The sequence below is a fragment of the Mesocricetus auratus genome, unplaced genomic scaffold (genome assembly GCF_017639785.1).
Source record: "Mesocricetus auratus isolate SY011 unplaced genomic scaffold, BCM_Maur_2.0 Super-Scaffold_100004, whole genome shotgun sequence".
Classification (NCBI taxonomy): Eukaryota; Metazoa; Chordata; class Mammalia; order Rodentia; family Cricetidae; genus Mesocricetus; species Mesocricetus auratus.
In genome coordinates this window covers 39838947-39857730 of record NW_024429189.1, presented here as the reverse complement: position 1 = coordinate 39857730, position 18784 = coordinate 39838947, and the positions used below count along the sequence as shown (strand labels likewise).

The window sequence follows — 18784 nt, the reverse complement described above, 5'->3', positions numbered from 1 at the left end:
GTATCCATTGGGTGGCGCATGCCTGTCTGTAACTTCAGCTCTCTGGTGGCTCCAAAGGACCCCTGCACTCACATGAGTATACCCTCATATATGCACACACATGATTAAAAATATTTTTTAATATCTGGAGACTACAGAAGTTGGGTATGCCTGTGTGGTTTATGCCTTCTTGCCGGATGACGCATTGCTTGACAGGATATGCTATTTAGTTGTTCAGCTGCCATGTGCCTTGTGAGCAGTGTTTGGTTTTTTAAAGTCCTTCTCAGAACTACATAGGAAGTGACTATGTTTTAGCCGGGTCACGGGATGTATTTATGTAAGTCAGTTTGGCACCCATAGCGCTGTCTTCATATGATTCAAGGCTCAAGGGCTTTGAAGAAGAATTGTGTGAAAGGAAAGAAGGCCCCTCACGACCCTGTGCCTTCTCTAGAAGGCAGTCAACTGTATTTATCCTTCTTGCTCTAACTTTCCTCCCGGGACCCTGGGGACTTCTGCACTGTGGAGAGGGTTTGCGGACCTTGGCTTTGGCATGAAATGCTTCTTCACGGTTAGTGCCCATGGCTGGAATCCCATTAGATCCAGTCCCTCCTCACTGATCTCCAGAGGGTTTTGCTTTTGTGGTAAATAAGATCTGAAGGCTTATTGATTTTTTTTCCTCACTAAAATGGTCATAAAACGTGAATAAGGAAATGACCCCTTTAAATGCTAGCTCTTCAGGGCTTGGAGGAGAAAGGTGTGTTGCATGTGAGGGGTCTGTCCTATCTAACAATTCTCTTTGCCACTTTCTTCCCTTAAGGCGCTTGACTCTGGCAGACATCGAGAGAATAGCTCCGCTGGCTGAGGGGGCCTTACCTTACAACCTGGCAGAGCTCCAGAGACAGGTATGAGCAGCCTGTGACTATACTCCCCATCACCATGCTGACATGGGTGAGCATGTCAAGCCTAAAGGTTCCAAGTGCCTTGAATATTAAAGACTCCAGAGCTCCTCGCTTACGTTCTATTGGCTGAATTATCACCTACACCTGCTCGAGATATTTTGACGTGATGACTAGTTTTGGAGTTTCATTCTTCTATCTTATTAAGATAAGGTGTTCAAATAGTCGAGGGTGTGACCTCCTTTACAGTCATTTACCTAATCTTCTTTAAAGATTAGTGTTCAGGCCATAGTTAAGCTGGTACATAGCATTTTGAGACAAACTATCCCTGTGATTGTGCCTAACTAACAGACTACAAGAGGGACAAGGGACTGTACCTAATTAGTGGATCAGAAAGATTTTTTTTCCTTTAATGTTAAATATAATAGGGATGGAGCCCATGTCTTGCAATGTTAATACAGTCCCATTTTGGACTTTCTAAACGTTCTCAGTAGAAAAAGCCAGACCCACAAGGTGATCTCCAAGACTAAAGGAACATTTGTTTTTTGAAGCCTTGTTTTAAATGGAATCCTGGACTTGTAAAGCTTCAGTTTAGCAGAGGTTCATGGGCCTTATGGGGGCTGAGGTTTAGGGGAGGTGGCTCTGCCTTCTGATGCCCCACTGGGCTTACCCTTGAGGAGCCTCTGTTTCTCGTTGCTCTTTATGAGACTGTGTGATGTTGAGGGAGGTGGGGAGGGAATTGGGAAACCAAAGGACAGAGGACAAGAGGGATAGAAGGTTGTCCCTTCTCCTCATGTGGCTCCCTGGAGAGTAGCCGGGGGTGGGCTTGCTGTTATTCACCTTTGTCAGTGAGCTTAGTGAGAAATCAACTAGTTAGGTATGGTGGTAAGCGCCATAACCCCGTACTCAGGAAGCTGACGCCGAAGAAGTGGCGTAAGTTCAAAGCCAGCCTCAGCTACATGGCAAGACCCTGACTCCAAAACACAACAAACAAAAAAAGATGTCTTGACTGTGGAAAGGTTTGGTAGGAAACATTCTGTTTGAGCATCTTAGAATTGCTTCCTGAAACCAGTTAGGGTTTCCAGCTCCACCTCAGTAATAAATAAGAACTTCTTACTCAGTTGAGCAAAGGGAGAGCACCAAAGGGTCCTTTGGCGCCTTCACTTACAGGGTGCTTTCTCTGGCACGAGGAAGATTCATATCTGTGATGGACGTCAGCTTAGCCTTTTTGTCTCCCCGCCCCCAAATTCTTGCTTTCTGCTACCTGTTTCTCTCTTGTTCTTTTTTTCCTTTTTGTTTGTTTTTTTGTTTTTCAAGACAGGGTTTCTCTGTGTAGTCCTGACTGTCCTGGAACTGACTTTGTACACTAGCCTGACCTCGAACTCACAGAGATCCACCTGCCTCTGCCTACCAATTGCTGGGATTCAAGCTGTTCGCCACCACCATCCGATTTAAAAAAAAATATTCTATTGCATAAGAAAACCTTAAGACATTGAACTGTTTAAAGAGTTCTTACTGAACTGAATTTTATATTTTATACCATGCATTTGTGAAAATTGCTCTTGAGTTTTGAAAACCTTAGTTGTGAAAAGATATTGTACAGTTATGTCTCTATCCTTGGGGTTTGGGGGCAGCTCAGTGTTTGAGTGCTTGTATAATGTATGTGAGACCTCGATTCAACCATAAATGCCACAAAATTAATTAATAAACAAACAAGTATGCAAATACTTGTAATTGAGAAATAATTAATTTAGACTCTTCAGAGCAAGCAAGAGCCAGCAGGACAGCTTGGTGGGCGAAGGCGTTATTAGTCAGGGACAGAGATGATTTTATGAGCATAAATATGTGGGGATTTATTATAGTGACTTACTGGCTGTGCCCAGCTAGCCCAACAATAGCTGTCTGTCAGGGGAAATCCCGAGAATCCAGTAGTTGTTAAATTCATGAGGCTGGATGTCTGAGCTGGTTTTCGGTATATTCTGGAACCCTGAAGAACTAGGTTCTAATGTCGGTGAACAAATGAACTTGGCAGGCAAACAGCAAGAACCTCATTCTCCAATGTCCTTTATATAAGCTGCCACCAGCTATGAGGCCCAAATTAAAGGTGGGTCCTCCCACTTCGGAAGATTTAATTAAGAAGAATCTTGCACAGCTGTACCCAGCAGCTTTGGTTTTAGTTAATTCTGCATGTGGTCGAGTTGACAACCAGGAGCAGCCATCACAGGAGCTTGCTGCTAAACATGATTCCCTGAGTTCGATTTCTGTCTCCACCCTCCAGCCAGTCTGTCCCAGTCTTCAAGCTCTAGGTTTAGGAAAGAGCCCCTCTCAAATGATAAGGAACAGTAGAGGAGGACACTTGATGTCAAACTCTGGCCTCCACATGGCCTCCACATGATAACAGCTTCAGCAAGGGTTTTAGTTTGGCCTACCGTTGAAGAGACACGTGCCCCTTTATAGTTCTCCTGAAGTCTTCACTACCCTCTGATTTGACCAAGTTGCCCTCTGACTTCCGCGTGTGAGCCAGGGGCATGTACGACCCTACACATCTCACCCATAACCAACAACAGTGATGTCCAAGAATGCTTGTAGTAGTGTTAAATACTGGAAACATTCCAGATACTTACAGAGAGGAGAAAGGAATGCACATGGTGTGGAGAGAGAAAATGATGATTTTTTCTCTGCTTGTGACAGGCTAGCCCTCGACTCACAGGTGCTGTGATTAAAAGGTGTTCTTGACCATACCCATCTAGAAAATGGAACTTAGTGGGGTACGGCAGCAGGTGCCTAGACAAGAAGATCATCAGGAGTTCAAGGCCAGCCTTGGCTACATAGCAGATTTGAGGTTGGCTTGGGCTACATGCAATAGTATTTTAGAATGGAGTGGGGGTAAGGAAGAGAGCAGAGAGAGGTTGGAAGCTTCTGTTGTGTTCTGGGGGTTGAATCTACATACTAGGCAAGTACTCTACTCCAAGCTGTATTTGAAGCTAAAAAATGAACCCCACCCTATCATTAACTAACCTTGATCTCTCTTTGTAGCAGAGATTGGTTTTGACCTTGGATCCTCCCGCCTCCATCTCCTGCGTGCTGGCATTATAGCTGTGTGTCAGCACGCCTGTTTCAGGAGTGCTGGGGACTGAACCCAGGGTTCATGCCAGACAGGCATTGTACTGACTGAACTTATGTCTCTGTCTCCCCAAACAGAAGCTGTGATTTGAAGAAACCGAGTTAAATAAAAGTTAATAGAAGGCTGCAGAGAAAAAGATGTGCGCATTTTTAATGCTTGTAATAGTTTGGAAGTTAAAGCCAGGTTGCTTCTATGTGAAAATGGGCAAATGAAACCTCTTTTTTTCTCTCAGGGTGTACCAACATTTACCTTTTCAACTGTGTGGGATAAATGATCTATATGAACACCCTTGGGCATATAGAGCGTGCTCTCTCTCGCTCTCTCTCTCTCTCTCCCTCCCTCTCTCTCTCTCTCTCTCTCTCTCTCTCTCTCTCTCTCTCTCTCTCTCTTCTATGTGAAGTTATATTAAAGTTCTAGGCCTAGGCTGTTTGCTCAAAATGAGCTGAGTCGTGCTCTGCTAGATCAATGGTTCTCAGCCTTCCTATTGCTGTGACCCTTTAATACAGTTCCTCATGCTGTGGTGACCCCAACCATAAAACTATTTTTGTTGCTACTTCATAACTGCAATTTTGCTACTGTTATAAATCATAATGTAAATATCTGATATGCAACCCCCTCCCAAAAGGCTCAAGACCCACAGGTTGAGAACCACTGACATAGACATTACTGGGTTGATTTCACCAATGCAGTTCCTCAGTCTTAGGATTTTGTCTCTTTGTGTAGTTTGAAGTCTTGTGGATGAACTGTCTTTGATCCTGGATTTGTGAATACATGGAGGAAAACATTACAGTTTACTGATTAGTTCACAAAAGTGAAACCTGCTCTCCAAAAGGAGGAAATCAGGTTTATATGGGAGCTATTATTTACTTATTAGTCATTTATCTCATTAAAAAATTTAGATCCAAAGATACTGCAGTCTTTAATGAACCTGAGCTCCCTCACACTGGGGAGGAAAGTATACATGCATTGTTTTATGGATAGAAACAAGAAAATTTAATTAGTCAATATATTTTCCCTCTACCCACCTCATCCTTCTGTAACTGTCATGGCTTTGAGTTTCAGTCTTACTTTGTAAGGAATGGAGGGTTTGGAAGGTCTTAGGTGTGACTTGAAGTGGCTGTTTTGTGTTCCCTCGTCCTACCTTGCTCCTCTGACCACAGGTTTAGCTCATGTACAACCCAGCTCTGTTCTCAGACACTTGTAAAATTGACTTCAGCTATTCTTGGGATGTGTCGTTGGACGAGGCCTTCTGTCCATTGGGTTGGCAACCTACGTAAAGCAGCCTGATATAGACTTGATTCAGCAACGGACACAATCTTGTCCTACAATTAACAATAACAGAAACAAGCAAACAAACAAAAAACAAAATAAAAAAAATTAAAAAGGGAAGACAAGTTAAAAAACTGGACTTCTCTTGAAATTAAATCTAAAATCCCAGAGGGAGCCTGTTAAAATCATTTAAGAGACTCAAACCTGCTTTGCTTTGAAAAACAGTTAATTAGCCTTGTGAAGTATCAGCCTTCACAGTCATGATCATAAGCTTAAGAGACAGAGTGCCTTTGCCTTTGGCCCGTTGGCTCACGGCAGGTGATCTTTTTAGTGCTGAATATTTTCTTTCGGCCTAAATGCTAAAAATTCAGTACATAGTCATTAATTGGGAAGACAGCTATATGGACATTCCTTTCATGAATATTCATGACGTGAAATCTATGGCATTAATTACATTAATTCGCATAGCTGACTACAAGGGAGCCATAAGTTGTAGTGATGAATAAGCCTTAAGAAGAAAACATCCTGGCCGGGCGGTGGTGGCGCAAGCCTTTAGTCCCAGCACTCGGGAGGCAGAGGCAGGCCGATCTCTATGAGTTCAAGACCAGCCTGGTCTACAAGAGCTAGTTCCAGGACAGCCTCCAAAGCCACAGAGAAACCCTGTCTTGAAAAACCAAAAAAAAAAAAAAAATCCTCGGTAACCCTACTCTCATATGTTTTCTCACAAATGCTATTTAATGGGAATGAAGGTGACATTTCTGCCAAAAGGCATTTGAGTATTTATAGTTTGAGATGTTTTAGCTAAGAATTAAAGAACAGAATAATCCTTCAGTTTTCATAGGATTTTGCAGGGCTTATAAACATTCTTTGAAGAAAGGGAGTTGAAAGAAAAATCTATATTGTTGAATGCAGGAGAAAATTCCCATGTGAATAAGGGAATCAGTGGTCACTTGATGCTTCTTTGGGATAATAGACCTATTACTTTGTGAAAATAACTTTCTCCCCCTTTTAAAATAAGATCCCACTTTGGACCCCAGGTTTGTCTTGAATTTTTTAGATTTTTGTTTTTTACTTTATGTTTATGGCTGTTTTACGTGTTTGAACATATGTATGTACACATGCATGCATGCATGTGTGTGTATGTAGTGCTTGTGGAGGCCAGAAAAGGGCTTTTTTGGACTGGAGTTTTATGCAGTTGTGAACCACTATGTGGATGCTGGGAACTGGATCTGAGTCCTCTGGAAGAGCAGCCAGTCTTAACCGCTGAGCCATCTTTCCAGCCCTTGGCTTTGAACTCTTGATCTATCAGCTTTTGCTGTCTGAGTAGCTGGGATGACAGGTATGCACCCCCTTGCCTAGCTTTGTTCTTTATCTTTAAATTAGACTTTTTTTTTCTTGAGATAGTCTCCTGTTGGCCAGATGGGCCTTGAGCTTACCATGTAATGACCTTGAACTTGTGATTCTCCTGCCTCCATTCCCATGGACCTAGAATTCATGTCTGACTCATCATGACTTTATATTTTCGTTTTGTTTATCATGACTGTGTGTGTGTGTGTGCACGCGCGCGCGCGCGCGCGTGCATAGATGCATGTGTCATGGCGCGTGTGTAGAGTTTGGAGGACATCTTTTGGGAGTAAGTTCTCTCCTGTCGCCAGGGGTCCTGGGGATCAAGCTCAGATCATAAGGCTTGCACAGCAAGTGCTTCAGCTGTGGAACCATCTCATTGATGCCGCTGCCTCTCTCCCTTCTCTTCTTCTTCCTTTTGAAAAGCTCATTACGACAAAGTAGATATTTTATCCCTTTGCTCCAATACCTTATAGAGCATAGCAGATATTTCCATGATGAAAATACTGAGTTCCAGACTTACACGTCACTCCAAGTACAGGACCGGTAGACTAGCATCTGGATCACAATGAGGTTTTCTTCATTGCTTTATCTTAACGATCACCATAGATTTTGTTAGAACTGTGAATGTGGGTAGGACAGTAGTCATAGAGGTTTTAGATGGGATCCGTCTTCTCTGGCCTGGAACTCATAGAGACCTGCCTGCGTCTGTTCCCAAGTGCTGTAAAGGCCTGCTCACTGCATTGGCCAGTTTTGAAAAGTTTTGTTTGGTATAGGCAGTTCGTGCCTCTCCTTACAGCATATGGAAGACAGGAGGGCCAGTGATTAAAGGATATCCTCAGCTACATAGCAAGTACAGAGCCAGCCTAGTGTCTGAGACTAGTTTTCTCAAAAAACTAATAAAGGGTACTGGAGAGATGGCTCAGAGGTTAAGAGCACTGACTGCTCTTTCCAGAGGTCCTGAGTTCAATTCCCAGCAACCACATGGTGGCTCCCAACCATCTGTATATAGTAAGATCTGGTGCTCTTTTCTTGCCTGCAGGGACACATGCAGATAGAACACTGTATACACAATAAATAAATCTTTAAAAATATATGTAATAACGGGGTTGGTAAGGTGGCTCAGCATGGACAGGCACTTGCCACCAAGCTGGACAATCTTAGTTTGATCCTCAGGGCCCACACGGTGGAAGGAAAGAACTATGGCTGAAAGTTGTCCTCTGACCTCCACATGTAAGCTGTGGTTGCATGTACCTCCCTGCCTCAGTTCATATACAGTAAATGAATGAGTGATTAAACGTTGAAAACAACTTAGAGGAGTAATGCTGCACGCTGGTATATCTGCTCACCTAAGAGTTGCACTCCTGGGAGACTTGGAAGTGGGTCTTAGTGATGCACAGTTTGCCCAAGCTCCCATGAGGCCCTGGAATCAATCCTCAGTACTGCACACACAAGCAAACACAGACCTCTCAAGGATAATAATGCATTCCCTGGGAGCAGTCCATATGTGAAAATTACTTTACTTTTTGCTGGGTATGGGTTTTTTTTGTTTGTTTGTCTGTTTTTTTGTTTTGTTTTAGTTTAGTTTATGTTTTTGAGTGTTTGGAGAGCGTATATGTCTGTGTATCACAAGCATGCTTGGTGCCCTTGGAGGTCAGAAGAAGGCCTAAGATTCCCTGGAACTGAGGTTACAGATGATACCACATCACGCTGCCGCCACCACCACGGTGTGGATGCTGGGGACCGAAACAGGGTCCTCTGCAAGAGGAGTGAGTGTACTTAACTCCCGTGTCATCTCTCTAGCCCTGAGGTATTCCTTTTTGGAAAAACACTAATATCCTGTTTGCTTCCAGTTTTAGATTTTCTTTTTTTAAACTTGAAAAAATGCTGAATTGTAGCTTTTTTCACGTGTGGAATACATTTTCAGACTTTACTGTTTTCCTCCTCCAACAGCAATCTCCTGGCTTGGACAGGCCTATCTGGCTCCAGATTGCCGAGTCTGCTTACAGGTTCACTCTGGGCTCAGTTGCTGGAGGTGAGTGCCATGCCTCTGGCTCCTTCAGGCTGGTCTTGCTGTAACATTATCCCAGCAGATGGGACAGCTCAGCAAAGGTGCAGTTCATTACTCCTGGGGGTCAGGGCTACGGGGCTTTCTGAAGCTTCTTTATGTCAGGAGGGCTTGTCATAGCATGGCTGTGGCCCTCTGGCTCCAGCCTGTCTTCAGCATAAACCCTCTGTAATGACGGGAGAATCTGAAGTGCATCGCTGCACTCACCTTAATTACATCAGTTAAGGCCGGGTGAAAAAAATGGGACTAAAAACAGAGTTTAGGGGTCAGGCTAGGGGCAGGGAGGAAGCCAAGATCTGAGACGCAAACTCAAGGAATTGGGAACTAAAACAACCTCTCACAGAGAACCACAGTGGCTGGCTTGTGACTTTTCTTTCCTGTGTCTGACTTAAGAGTGTCCACATGTGTTGTTTATTTCCGAGAAGAACTTTCCTCTCCTCTCTGCTCACACAGAGCTTAGAGGAGCCTATTAAAAAAGGGTTTCATTTTTGTGCGCGCTTGTGGGAGTGTGTGGAGGCCACGGTGCGCATGGGGAGGTCAGAAGCCAGCTTGGCCAGAGTTGGTTCTCTCCTTCCACTGTGTGGGGTCCAGGGATTAAACTCAGGCTGCCACACTTGGTGGCAAGGGCCTTTGCCTGCCCGAGACTAATTTGACTTACATAATCTACAAAGAAAATGTATAGAAACCTGAAATCGCTTTGTTGAGAAGAACCTCCAAAAGTGATTAGAATGTGCCCGAACTTTCAAAGCAAGCTGGAACCAGTGAGTAGGACTTTTTTCATCCTGCTTTAGAAAGTGCCAAATGTTTTCTGGTTTTCAACAGCCCCAGAATAGAACACTCTAGGTCCTGTGAAATATTTCAGAACCCAAGAAGTTCTAAAGCGTGACTGTAGGTTTTTGTTTGTTTGCTTGATTTGCAACCAAATTCTATACATAGGGGTAAGGATGTCAAGGGTTTTTCCCCCAGATGGCTGTGGCTTAATTTACCAACATGTTTCAGTGAACTAAACTTTAAAATTACGGTCACTTAGCTTGTGTACCGTCTTTGTATAGTTATGAAGGAGGAGCAGGCATAATATTTCGGCATCTAATAGAAAATGAAAAGAAATGCCCATGCATGATAGTTTAATGTCACTAAAGGAAACCGAGAGCTGGTTTTCTAATGTGGTTGGTGGTGATTTGAGGATCTACTTTCTAACACACAGACCAAAGATATCAAAGACATCAAAGATGTTTTTTAGGGCATCTCACATGCTAGGTGAGCACTCTGGCTTGGATCTGTGTTGTTCCTTGGAGCAGCTATTAGTGGACTCCGCTGGTTGCTATTCTGCCATCTTTTTGACTCTATTAGTAAGCGAAGGAAAAGTGCAGTCACTTGACTCCGTTCTGTAAGAACAGGCACTATGTTTTATTTCTCACCTACGGAGATGAGATTGGATGTCCTTATGAATGCTCCAGATAATTGTGTTCCTTTTGTTAAACCTAAAAATTGTTCTGTTTGTAGCTGTGGGGGCCACTGCGGTGTATCCCATAGATCTGGTGAAGACCCGGATGCAAAACCAGCGTGGCACCGGCTCTGTGGTCGGGGAGCTGATGTACAAAAACAGCTTTGACTGTTTTAAGAAAGTGTTACGTTATGAGGGCTTCTTTGGACTCTACCGAGGTGAGTAATCAAATCTCAGCCGCTGAGGTTGGTGATTTTTCTGTCACGATCAGATTTAACTCATTCGTTTGGAGACCAGTTAGGGATTCCCCCTCCCCGCCCCTTTGCTCGGTTTCCCGGGTTGCATTCATTCTGGTGACTAGCGATATTTGTCTGCAAACAGGTGTTCCCTTCTCCTTCATGTTGTTTTTTTTTTTCCTTGGAATCTAAATCCTGTGTGTGTGAGCATGTTTTCTGAGGGCACCGGCCATCAGAGATGTAGGGAGGAGAATTATACTAACACTAATTCCCCGTGAAATCGAAGCCAGGTGCTACTTGAAGGTATACACTTGTTTTTTAGCAGAAATTCCTGTTTTTTTTTCTTTTTCTTTTTTGTCTTTTCCAAGGAGAAAAGTTTTTTCCAGTTGGGTCATCTGAATTTTTACCTAGGGCCCTAAGTTTCAGTCGGGTCCCCTTTCCTCCCCATGGCAGGCAGAGCGCAGCATTTCTCTCTTCTCATGGTGACTATTACTGAGCGCCCAGCTGTCGCATCCCAGGCTGCAGCCTGTGCAGAATTCTCCCCAGCTCCAATGGGCTTTGTAGGGGCTTGTCTTCTTGGAGAGAGGATGGCTTTCATCTACATGTTTTCACGTTAGAATTTAGGGTTCCTTTGCGGGGAGATTAATTTTTTAATCCCTTTGGGCGCCACTTGGAATTCCTTAAACACTTTTAACATGCTCTGGTCCCGGGCTTTTATGTAATTTACTGTACGTGTTTGTTTGCATTCCCAGGCTTATTAATCCACAGTGCCTTCCAAGCTCTGTGGAACAGCGTGGCTGAGAGCTTTTCCTAGGAAAGAGAGACTGGGATTGAACAGATGGGCAGGGGAAGAAACACCCGTAGTTGGTAGACATTTGAGTGAACACATTTAGAGGCGAAGAAGGCCATTTGCATGTTTGTTGTGGGCACTGTGTATGGAATAAATAGCCTCAAATGCCCTGCCTCTGAGAGCAAGTGCAATGAAATTTATTCAACTATTCGGAATGCTTTGGCTTCGCAAATCCCAGCTGCATGAACTTGTACTACAGGGGCAACAGTGACCACTGTCCTGCGTGTCCAGGGTTGGTGGAGCAAAGGCTTGTTTTAAATGTACTCAGCTTTTTGCACCTAGATCAGTCTTACTTAACAGGGGAACTACTGTTGAATGGCACTATGGTTGTTCATTTCTTTGACATCTCCAATCTTTCATTATTGAATAATGACCCTACTCTTAATTAGTGTGGTTTTAAGTCACAAAGAATGTCTATAGAGAACTATTAGAAGGACTCTAATCATGCCATGTGTAGCCTTCTCAATAGATAGATGCTTCTCAAAGATATTAATTAACAGGGTGCAATATGGGGAGCAGGGGAGGGTGCTGTTGACTTTATTGAGGATATCTAAGCTGATAAAATGAACCCTTTAAGTAAGAGACTTTTATATTAGAGAGATGACTGTAGGAGCCCTGCCTGGGAGCACAGTGATTGTTGAGATTGTCATATATTGCTTAGAACTGGCCCATTATTCTGTCAGGTGATTGACAAAGTTGTTGACAGATTAGCTAAATTTCTTTGCAGGCAACAATGATAAAATGACACAAATCGGCACTTTCTTAACATTCCACGAGCTTTAGGGAGGAAAGTTGTAAAACAAATACACACGCTGACACCATGGTTCTGGAGCTAGGTTAAAAGCAATAGGGTCTGATGATCAGGCAGACGTTAAGACTGCCATCTACTGATTTATTCTTTTAGACCAGTCTGCGGCCCGCAGAAGGTATGCACAGGCTTGTGTTTGTCGCTGGTAATTCAGCTTGACTGACAGTAGCCTGTATGCACGTCTGCTTGCTGGCTCTCAACTCCCAGAAAATCACTCATTGGCATCTTCCAAGGAGGTTTAAGACAAAAGAAGCAAGCAAGCGTGCAGACAGGAGTACCATTCCCCTGGTTTTAAAGCTAGAAGATGTGTTTATTGTTGGCATCTCTTTTAAAAAATGTATGCAAAAAAAAAAAAAACCCCTATGCCAACAACTGGTAAACCTGCATGCTCTCGGAAGCCGAGCTCCATGGGCATCTGCAGATGGAGTGGTTTACATATGACTGTTCTTTTCCAGTTTGCAGCCAGCCTGGGAAATGCAGCTTTCCAAGCATAACAGCTTCTTTTGTTTTGAGAAGAGTCTTTTTAAAAATGCCTGGAGCTTGACATACACTAGTAAATAAAAATAAAATTGGCATATGTTTTCACTTATAGAAGATACTCACAAACTGATACTAAAGGCTGCATTTTTTTCCTTTACAGTCCTGACTTTCTTTTAAATAAACGAGTGCAGAGTGCTGGGCGTCTCTGGAGAGAAGATAGTGGAAACAGTCTCCTTTGTGCTGCAGGGAATGTCATCTGTAGCCAAACCTGGCTGTGCTTAAAGTACACTGCCCAGCTTCTCTTCAAATCTTAAATGCCAGCTTCTGTAGAGTCTGCATGTTTGCTGCTGCTGCGGAGGGCAGGGGAATTCAGTTACCAAGTGGAGAAAACCCAGAGGCTCCATTCTTTACTTTAGGGAAGACGTTGGATAGCGAGGTTTTATTTATTTATTTATCTTTAAGGATGTTAAAGAAAAACATTTATAGCTTCAAGAAAATGTCATTATATTTGACTTGTAAATTGTATATGTATATAAGTATATAATATGTAGAGGTTTTATATATATATATACATATATATACATATATATATATATGACTTTTCAGGATAATTCCTTTTCACCATTTGAGATACTTGGTGGGTAGCTTCGAGGGAATCACTTCCTTTTTGGGCTTGTCCATTCACATAAAGACATGATCCTCTCTTTCTACCCAGGTCTGATACCCCAGCTGATAGGAGTTGCACCAGAAAAAGCCATTAAGCTGACAGTAAGTTTCTTGTCACTGAACTGATGTCATTTACTTAGATTGTCACAAAGCCAAAAACAAGATCAATGCTGATGAGGCTGGTGCACTATCAAGACACTTGTAAGAATTTTCGCATATGTGCAGACATTTGGTAAAACTGTACTTTTGTCACGAGACAAGCATTTTGGTAATTTGGAAATATGGCTATATGCCAGCAGAGGAGATGGCAGGAAATTCTGATGAACTGATCTTGTCTTTCTAATTAGGTTAATGATTTTGTCCGGGACAAATTTACCAAAAGAGATGGCTCTATCCCACTGCCTGCAGAAATCCTTGCTGGAGGTTGTGTAAGTGTCAATCCTGAGTAGTTCTTGTAGTAAATGTATTCCTTTAACCTTTTTGCAAAGTAGGTATGAAATATGAATGACATTTTCCCTTTAAAAATGTGTGTGTGTGTGTGTGTGTGTGTGTGTGTGTGTGTGTGTGTGTGTGTGTGTGTGTGTTGCATACCTTGGTGTTTATGTGGCATGACCAGAGGACAGATTTCAGACTGGTTCTTTCCTTCCATCACATGGGTCCTGGGAATTGAACTCAGGGCTTCATGTTTGGCAGTGAACTATCTTGCTGGCCCAATATTTGTCATTAACTCACAGAACTGCCTGAGAGGATTCCCATAGTAAGTGATGTTTTAAAATATGTATATATGTATGTATGTATGGACATCCTTGGGTGTTATCATTATCCTCAAGAAAATTGTCCCCCTCCTTTGAGACATCATCGCTCATTGGTTTGAAGCTATCTGGCTGAAGTGAGCCCCTGGGATCTTCTTGGCTCCACCCCTGCTATCACTGGGATTCCCAGGACAGGCTACTGAATTTGTTCTTATGTGGCTTGTGGGGATTGAAATGAGGTCCTAGGATTGCCAACTGAACCATCTCCCCAGTGTATAATCTTTTTTTTTTCTGGTTTTCAAGACAGGGTTTCTCTGTGTAGCCCTGCTTGTCCTGGAACTCTCTCTGTAAACCAGGCTGGCCTCAAACTCACAGAGATCCACTTGCCTCTGCCTCTTGAGTGCTGGGATTAAAGGTGTGCACCATCACACCCTGCTGTATAATCTGATTTTGAGTATTATTATCATCATCTTTGTTTCTTTTAAGCTCCTAAAGCTCTGTCTTCTAGACTTTGATATATATATAATTTCATGTGTGTTTTTCCTGCATGCATGTGTTCAGTGCCCATGGAGGCCAGAGGGGCTCTCAGATCCCCTGGAACTGAGTTGCAGATGTCTGTGAGCTACCATGTGGCTGCTGGGAACAGAACAAGTGTTCCTAATGGCTGAGGCACCTTCCAGCTCCCTTCTGGACTTCTTAAATTCTTAAGTTTTGTATTTTTTAAGTATTAAAGGAGATGTAATAGCAGGTAGAGCTACTGTCCATTTCTGTCCCTGGAACTTTAAGTTCGGTTTAATGTGTAGGAATGAGTCTGCCATTGTAGTTTAATTAAGCTGTAAGAGCCTATAACTAAATTGCAGCCATTGGCAAAAATTCACAAGCCTGGGACTGAGAGTGTAATTTTTTTAGAGCCCATATGCTTCTGTTTAAGGTGGAAGACTTGCATTGGGTGTAGACCAATTGACACATCTAAGTTTGCAGCTCGGTAAATGTTACGTGTGGTATCTGCCTCACAGGTGCTAATGTGATTTGCTTGAGACTTTCGTAGTTCACTTTGGTCCTGAAAATGTTAGTAACTTCTGTTGAATTGGCCAGAGGTCTTGGTGAAAACCTTCTCACTTGCTTCCAGAACCTGAGATGATGAGGTCAATGACCTTAGAAGTTTTAATTCAGAGATGATGTACCCGGGGTCAGGGGAGAGCAGTTGCTCCAGGCTTCTCCACGATGAGACTTGTCAGCGGGACCCTTGCCTTGTGTGTGGATGAGGTCAGGCTTACACATTTGCATACACACCATAACTGTGTGTGCTTTCCCAGGAAAGAGACTCACTTACTTAGTTTATCCTCTATGACAGACAAGAATAAGCCCCCTGCCTACACATGTCCACTTAGTGTATTCCTCCCCCTTGTATTGTAATTAGATGCTATAATTGTTTCACTTCTTTGCAAATGATGAATATATTGTGTCAGTGGCTTTAGTTTCCATTGGGTTAGGAAGCTTCCTAACTCATATTGACCACAGTGTCAATTCCTTAAAAGCTAGGCAGCTTTTGTGGTGGAGGGGTAGTTCACGCCTGTAATTCCCAAACTAGGGAGGCTAATGCAGGAAAATTGGAACTTCAGAGTCATCTTTGGCTACATATGGGTTCAAGACTAGCCTCGGCTAAATGAGGCCCTGTCTGGAAAAGCAGAAAGAAACAAGAAGGTTGTACATTTTCTTTTCCACACAGCAAATTATTTCTGTGCTGTATAGAGGTTTTTGGTCATAAGCCGGCCTGTTCTCTTATCTGACCTGTGACCTAAGTGGTTAAGCCATAATCAGACATGTGATAGCTTTGTTCTTCTAGGTGTGAAGAAGTCAGACTTGAGGTGAAGTCTAAGATGCCTTGAGGGTTTGGCTGACACTGAGTTTCTCCCTTAGTTGTGATTTATTTCTGGATCTTAATCCTGACTGATACTTGATTAGCTGAGAGCAGGAGATATAGTGATGTTGAACTCTGGGCAAAGAGGAAGGTGGTGGTATTCTTATCTTTTATTTTGTGGTGTTTTTTTTTTTTTTTTTTTTTTTGGTTTTATGAGACAGGGTTTCTCTGTATTGTTTTGGAGGCTGTCGGTCCAGCCTGGCCTCGAACTCACAGAGATCCGCCTGCCTCTGCCTCCCGAGTGCTGGGATTAAAGGCGTGCGCCACCACCGCCCGGCTTATTTTGTGTTTTGAGACAGAGTTTTACTATGTAGCCCAGGCTTGCCTTAAACTGATGATGCTGCTTCTTTAGCCTCTGGGGTGCTGGGATCACAGGCTCGTACCACTCTCAAAGCTGGACTTCCACTGATGAGCCAGCCTACTTCAGGATAGAAGATTGTTAGAGTGCAGCCCACCACTGCTCTCCAGAGTCAGTAAACCACCCCAGAGAATGAAGTCTGAGAGGAATGGACACGCCTCCATTTGTAGACCAGCATGCATCTCGGGAGGAGAGGATGATATCATTCCTGAATGAGGCCAATCCGTTGTGTGGAAAGCAGTTTCTCAGGAACCTGCTGAGGGACCACGCCCTCGGTGGTGGTGACCAGATAAATGTGTGGTGTCCTTCGGGGTGTTTAGCTAAGGGATGTTCCTACCACCACCAAGGGAAGCACAGCTGCTCTCCGCCCAGCTACCCAGTTTTAAAATTGTGCCTAGGATACTCAGGAAGGAGAGACCTGACTGAGCCGGAAGCTCTGCCCAGCAAAGGGTTAGTGAGGGCCAGGCCTGGTTTCTCGGAGACAGGAGGGAAAGCTATTGCCATGAGAATAGGGTAAAAATTTCAGACCTGCTGTTGAGTTTTTCTTTGTTTTTGTTTTGAGATGGGGGTCTCACCATATAGCCCTGGCTAGCCTTGGATCCCTAGAGATCCGCCTGCCTTTCACTCCTGAGATTAAAGGTGTGACTCCCGAGGCTGGCTTGCATACTCGTGTTTTTAATCAGGGTGTGTGTGTGTGTGTGTGTGTGTGTGTGTGTGTGTGTGTGTGTGTGTGTGTGTGTGTGATATGTAAGGGTTCCAACCCAAGACCAAGACCCAATATAAGAAAGCTTGACTCTTTCCTGGTGCTATGATCAGTTTAACTTGCTTGCTTTTTTAAAAATTATAGTTAGTGTGTGTATGCTTGTGTGTGTGTGTGTGCATGCTGAAATGTGAGTGTATGTGTGTGCTCAAGAGTGTGAATGTGTGTATGTGTGTGTACACACGCACACCTGTGCGAGCGAACTGGCAGAGAACAGGGGACAACTTGCCAGAGTCAACTCTTTCCTTCTACCCTGTAGGTCTCAGGGATGGCAGTCAGGTCGACAGGCTGACTGAGCCATCTTGCTGGCCCACTATAGTCAGTTTTGAAACACGTGTGGTAAGGCTGGGTAAGGTGGTCACCCCAGTCCCAGCTCTCAGGAGGCAGAGGCAGGAAGATGACTTCTAGTTCAAGGCCAGCCAAAGTTATGGTATGAGACCTGGTCTCACAAAACAAAAGATGTATGGTATTGTTACATGCAAGAAGCAAAACAAAACAACAACAAACAAAAAACAAAAACCAACCAACCAAAAACCTGTTACACAGCTATAAAGAGTAACAGTACAGTGAGCATCACAACACTTACCACCCAACCTAATGCAAATACTGCTTGAAGCAGTAGAAACTTTTTGTTCCCAACTGTACATTTTGTAGGAATTATCTATTATTCTTAAATAGGGTCGACTGTGATCCCACCAGCAACAACTAGCAAAGATGAAATTCAAACCACGTCAGCATCCAAGTCCACACTCTCTTATTTGGAAAACGAGTCTGCTCTTGAGTTCATCCAATCACTTCTCTCTCACCATGTGCCTGCTGTGTCTTTCAGGCAAATGTCACGGTTGATGTGGGCATTAAATTCAGGGTCTTGTACATGCAGAGCATGTAGTCTACCAGAGCTGTGCCCGTAGCCCTAAGGAGATAGTAGCTTTACTGATGCCAAAGTCACCCTGCAATGCCCCATTTGATGTACCCAGTCAGTAGCTCTTAGTATATTCACAGAGTAGTTATAGCCAGCATCACGATCAAATGCAATGATATTTCATCACCGTACTCACTAACATCCACCCACCCACCCACACACACACACACACATACACACTTGTTAGCTGTCACTTTTCCATCTTCTCACTTTACCCCCACATCCTAAGCAGCCATTAATAAACTCTTCCATAGAAACCACTTCCAAATATTCCTGTAAATGTAACCACATGGTATATAACCTTTATAACCTTTGGAGTCTGGTTTCTTTCCCGTAGCTTGTTTTCAAGGCTCATTGGTACTATACCATGTTCCCATGGGATTTAGAAGTTTCTTTGACCCTGCATTCTAGCATTCTCTTCTATATACTAGACATTCTGAATGAGGTGAGATGTTCACGTCCTGTGCCATTTATTAGTTGGATCTCTTGTATTTGTTACCTTATTTTTTTTAGGCTTTTGCTTTTGTTCATTTGTTCGAGACAGGATTTCTCTGTGTAACTAACCTGACTGTCCTAGAACTCATTGTGTAAACCATGCTGGCCTCAAACTCACAGAGATCCACCAGCCTCTGCCTCCTGAGTGCTGGGATTAAAGGTGTGTGCCACCACTGCTCAACACCCATTTTTTTTTTTTTTTTGGTTTTTCGAGACAGGGTTTCTCTGTATTGTTTTGGAGGCTATCGGTCCAGCCCAGCCTCGAACTCACAGAGATCCGCCTGCCTCTGCCTCCCGAGTGCTGGGATTAAAGGCGTGCGCCACCACCGCCCGGCTTCAACACCCATTTTTTAGTTATTCTTCAAGCTTATTATTAAATTTCTTTTGTGCACACACTTGGAAGTCAGAGGAC

The 18784-nt window shown here is 43.5% G+C and overlaps 1 protein-coding gene across 2 annotated transcripts in view; it reads left to right on the top strand.

The window, feature by feature from the left end:
* Slc25a12 (solute carrier family 25 member 12) overlaps positions 1-18784 on the top strand; it is a 96026-nt gene that overhangs the window by 64100 nt on the left and 13142 nt on the right. For both annotated transcript variants that reach the window (XM_040745561.1, XM_040745559.1), the window contains 5 exons: positions 797-881; positions 8566-8647; positions 10184-10342; positions 13214-13266; positions 13512-13592. In XM_040745561.1, coding sequence (XP_040601495.1) covers positions 797-881; positions 8566-8647; positions 10184-10342; positions 13214-13266; positions 13512-13592 — 460 coding nt within the window. The remainder of the gene's footprint in view (positions 1-796; positions 882-8565; positions 8648-10183; positions 10343-13213; positions 13267-13511; positions 13593-18784) is intronic.